Source organism: Limulus polyphemus, unplaced genomic scaffold, assembly GCF_000517525.1.
Source record: "Limulus polyphemus unplaced genomic scaffold, Limulus_polyphemus-2.1.2 Scaffold1178, whole genome shotgun sequence".
Taxonomy (NCBI): Eukaryota; Metazoa; Arthropoda; class Merostomata; order Xiphosura; family Limulidae; genus Limulus; species Limulus polyphemus.
The window spans coordinates 245,813-250,998 of record NW_013666788.1 but is presented as its reverse complement, the minus strand read 5'-3'; the positions used below and the strand labels follow the sequence as shown (position 1 = coordinate 250,998).

General features: G+C 29.3%; 1 protein-coding gene across 1 annotated transcript in view; it reads right to left on the bottom strand.

The window, feature by feature from the left end:
* LOC111086546 (cilia- and flagella-associated protein 65-like) overlaps positions 1–5,186 on the bottom strand; it is a 47,673-nt gene that overhangs the window by 35,068 nt on the left and 7,419 nt on the right. The window contains exons 6-8 of the mRNA XM_022389757.1: positions 4,180–4,325; positions 2,054–2,129; positions 1,281–1,424 (exon numbers count right to left, since the gene is read on the bottom strand). Coding sequence (XP_022245465.1) covers positions 1,281–1,424; positions 2,054–2,129; positions 4,180–4,325 — 366 coding nt within the window. The remainder of the gene's footprint in view (positions 1–1,280; positions 1,425–2,053; positions 2,130–4,179; positions 4,326–5,186) is intronic.

The following is a 5,186-nucleotide window of genomic DNA, read 5'->3' as shown; positions in this document are numbered from 1 at the left end:
AGTTTATTTTTTAATACATTGTAAGTACTATTTCCTTTATCAAAAACCAAGCTAAGGCAATACTAAAGCTCTTTTTTTTTATACATTGTAAGTAATATTTCCTTTATCAAAAACTGAGCTAAGGCAATACTAAAGCTATTTTTTTTATACATTGTAAGCACCATTTCCTTTATCAAAAACTGAGCTAAAGCAATACTAAAGCTCTTTTTTTATACATTTTAAGTAATATTTCCTTTATCAAAAACTGAGCTAAGGCAATACTAAAGCTATTTTTTTTATACATTGTAAGCACCATTTCCTTTATCAAAAACTGAGCCAAGGCAATACTAAAGCTCTTTTTTTTATACATTGTAAGTAATATTTCCTTTATCAAAAACCAAGCTAAGGCAATACTAAAGTTCTTTTTTTATACATTGTAAGTAATATTTCCTTTATCAAAATAGTTATTCTTGATAGAATATTTGTTCATTCTAATTTATAGGAGAATCTGAAATAAAACTACTATTTTCTTAGGGTATGTAATAATAACTTTATATACATAATTAAACCTAGTAAACAGTATTTTCATAATACTTTACAAATGAGAATAGCATTCTTGTTTCCTTAGGAGACACATAAACTGTATTTCAATCAAACTGCTATTAAAAAACTAAACAATTAAACAAGTTTTATGAGTTTGTCTTTCTGATAAGCCTAGATCAAATCAATATTATAAGACAGTTATCAGATTTCCTGTCAACCAAAAATAAATAATCAAGATCTAGACACTATTTCAGAAACTTGCTTTTTAAAACAACCTGAATATCATATGAAAAACTTGTAAGATATTATATCAAGTAAGATTTTGATAAATCAAGGAATCACATTGGAAAGTTGTAAGGTCAAGAAAGATCTGAATACCATGTCAGAAACTTGTTAGGTTGAGGAAGATCTAAATAATCCAGATTTAAATATCACATTAGAACATTGCCCTATTTGGCCATCAACACAGATACTTGACTAGTGAAGCAAGTTTTGAATAATCAAAATTTGAATAAAAATTTTAAAAACCTGTGTGATCAAGCAAGATCCCATAATTTGGATTTCAGCATCACATCCAAAACTTACATATCTTTTATTACAGCAGATCCAAACATACTAATTCTAGTATGATCTCAGAAATTTGCTAAGTAATATCTGACTAAGGTTGGTGCCTCTTAACTAACTTCTGCTATGAAACCAGAATCTGGTCAGATCAAGTTATTTATGTTTTTTACATATTCTTAGTCAGTTATATTTACCTTCAGCTCGGGGAAACATGCTGAACAACAAGCTAAATATGCTTGGTTATTTGATTGACTTGTACCTTCCATGGGAAATACACACAGATTAAGACCAACTTCATACTTCTTTACTTTCTCTGGTTTGAACACCAATGTTAAAACCTAATTAAGAAAGACAGAAATTAAGTTTCTTGCTAAGGAGGGTCAAACACATTTATATTTCTAATGCAAAGCTGACCTGGGCAAAATACAGAATTTGCATGTTATTTACCACTTTAATGGTTCAATAAACAGCCAATTGTTATACAACTCACGTACATGTATAGGATCAAACTCTGTCGAATGTCAATCTATATGTTACACATTTAGTAAACTTTCACTTAGTTATATATTTTGAAACATTGCATAAATTTCAACTACAACTATCAAGAAGGAAATACACATAATGAAAAAAACTTGGATAAACTATTTTTTATTTAAATTTTTGTCTTATTCTATTGATATAAATTTTATTAATTGTACCAATTTTCAGTATTTAACTATAGAATTCCTCATATTTAGTAGAAAGTATTTATTAACATTACATTAATCCAAACATATAGTCTACTAAATCACATATTTACTCAATATTTAAAACATAACAATGTCAAAAAGCTACATACATCTGACTTGCAGTAGCTTCATATTACAGAACATACTCAAAAATATATCATCTTAAAAGGTACAGGTACGTTAGTTAAAATGTTACAAAATGATTGTTTCTTTACTACAAAGAGATTTCTAAAACTTACACAACTATCCCCAGCAGGAATTAATCCTTCATGTGGCTTGACTGAAAGAACTGCTTCATCTGTGTGCCATTCAAACCTTAAAGTAAGCCAACTACTGTTTATTTCTAATTATTTTATGGTTCAATGAAGTATTAATGCATCTTGAACCTGTTGTTATTACCACAAAACTAAATGTACAACTGTAAATATTAATTATAGAGCAAATAATTATTTTACTGTAGTATTAATTCATCTCTAACAACAATGTATCACAAGGGATACAACCGTGTAAAAATTATTTATACAGTAGATAATTCTTTTACTAATTATTAACACATTTTTACCAACACTGTTATAACAATGAATATAACTCTGTGAAAATTATTTATACAGTAGATAATTCTTTCACTAATTATTAACACATTTTTACCAACACTGTTATAACACTCAATATAACTCTGTGAAAATTATTTATACAGTAGATAATTCTTTCACTAATTATTAACACATTTTTACAAACACTGTTATAACAATCAATATAACTCTGTAAAAATTATTTATACAGTAGATAATTCTTTCACTAATTATTAACACATCTCTAACAACAATGTTATCACAATGGATATAACTCTTTAAAAATCAAGACTCATGGTAATGTGTTGTGAGGCCAAAACAGCCTGCAGGACACATTGTGTGTTATTAAAAGAAATGATAGTTTATCAATTTTCCACTTTCTGTAGCTAGGACTGTGGTAATCCAAACTATCACATATTTTCAGTGGATGTGCTCTACTGGACTCTTACTTCACATACCAAATTTCAAGGCAATCCATTAAGAAATATCTGAGATATAACATCTCCAATTTTAATTAAGTTTCTTCCTTTTTTTTTCTTTGCACCAAAGTATGGAATCTTTATTTGATAGAAAAACATATTTAACTTTTACGGATTTTTTTTCAAATTTGGTACACTGATAGATCTCTTCAACTTTCAATTAGGAATCTCATTTGGTGTAAATATAAGCCACATGTGCAAAGTTATTCAACAAAAACTGCTCAAATTGGATGAAAATTTTTGCATACGCCTACACAAAAAGTCACAAGAGATATTGTTTTAAAATTTTTACTACAGCTTAACCTAAGAGTAAAAATGGACCATTTTTAGCTTAGTGCAGCAAAAGTACAAGGTGAAAGGAGGTGCAGATACATAAGTATTGGTTAGGCCAAGCAAACTAGATTAGCAGTTTCCAGCTCAAGTTTTCAAAAGAATCATATGGGTGGATGGTTATTATTGATTATTCATTGCTAACTTTTCAGTGTCATGTGATATTAGCTTAATGAATTAGCATAAATAATGATGCTTGATACAGCTGTACTGATTGCATGGGGATGATGATAAGATACTGTTAATATGAATTCTATGGTGTTACTATTAATGAAAGCTATTAACTCTGTTTTAGAGAGGAAAACTACCACCATATATTTTAAAGAATCTGGTTGGTTCTGTAAAGTAAAGGTCTGTTCCTAATAATAGGGTTGAGATCCTAAAGCTAGTGTTGTTTACTAGCGAGTGCCACTTTCTTACTTGCTCTGATTTGTTGGTGTGTATGACAAAAAGTCATGATATCTAATCAAAAGCACCTTAGGTGTGAAAAAAAAAGGTGCAGCCAAAAAAGGATTGAGTGTACGACTTAAAGGAATGAAATCAAAATTTCAACTTGGGGCATGATGGTGGGTAAAACAAAATACATGGCCTAGCTAACTAGTGAATGAATATTTCCTGTAAAATTCTTATCAATGCTATAAGTGTACCTACCAGTTTGGCCGCCAATTTTGATTTCATTCCTTTAGGTTACATGCTCAATCCTTTTTTGGCTGCACCTTTTTTTTTTCACACCTAAATTGTTTTTGATCAGATTTCACTCGCAAAAACTGTTATACAAATTATCTTGTTGCTTTTTACAAGATAAAATGTAACTAATGGGTTGAGTGTGCTTATCTAAAAGTATCGTTTCCAGTTTTAAATGTAAGAAGTAATATCCTTGAAGAAATAATAATGACATCTGAATCATAAGACAGAAAGTTGTATGACTATATAGAAAGCCATACCAAACCAATATTACACAATACCAAAAATGTCTATACAAACCTTAAAGGTATGCTACATGTATTGTACAATTTTGTAGTTATCTCAACCTTACAGCCTATGCACCCGCTGGGGAAGAAAATGAAGCCATTCTCAACATCAGAAATCAAAAGTCTTGGAATCACCAGGTTTCTAATTACGGACACAACCTAAAAACAATGTTACCCTGAAATTATGACAAAGTACACAAATTACAATGGACAATAAACTAGAGTAAACGTTTTTCCCTACGAAAATGTATCCTGTATCACAAAAACAACCTTATTATCTATATCTCTCTGCTTGTTTGTTTGTCTGCTGCATTTACTACACAGGTCACACTTCCCTCACGTGAAGATGTGCAAAACGACAATTTTTTGTTGATATATATGCGTCTATCATCTACTAGCCAAACCGGTAATTTTATCATTACCATATATATTATATGAATAAATTCTAGGCACACTTGACATTTTTTGATAAATTTGAGTTAACATTTAATTTAGAATATAGCATTATAGGCCTATTTAGTTATAGATCATTAACTGTACATCTACTATTGCATCATATATATAACCTCACACACAAAAGAAATGTATGCAGAATTAGAATGTTGTGTGTTTTCGAAAAAAAAGCAAAAAGGAGGCCTAGCCTATAAAATAAAGTTATGCTGTCTACCATAAAATACACTACATGAAAAGAGTAAGACTTACATTATGATACTTATTGTGTAAAATGAGATTAAAGTAAAGTTAGCAAATGTATTTTATTCAACCATTTTTTCTCCGGGTAGTTTGATACATTATAAAGTACAAAATTACATTTTGTTTGTAGTACATTTCATATATTAATGTCATAATGTGAATACAGTTTCACATTAATAAAAATATATCAAATTTATGTTAAAGCAAATTGAACATTACATTACATATATATTTACATTTAAAATTTTAATATTTCAGGAGGGATGACATGGGGATGGGGGGAATAGGACTAGGCTTATCCTGTTCACCAGAACAGGTACTTGTATG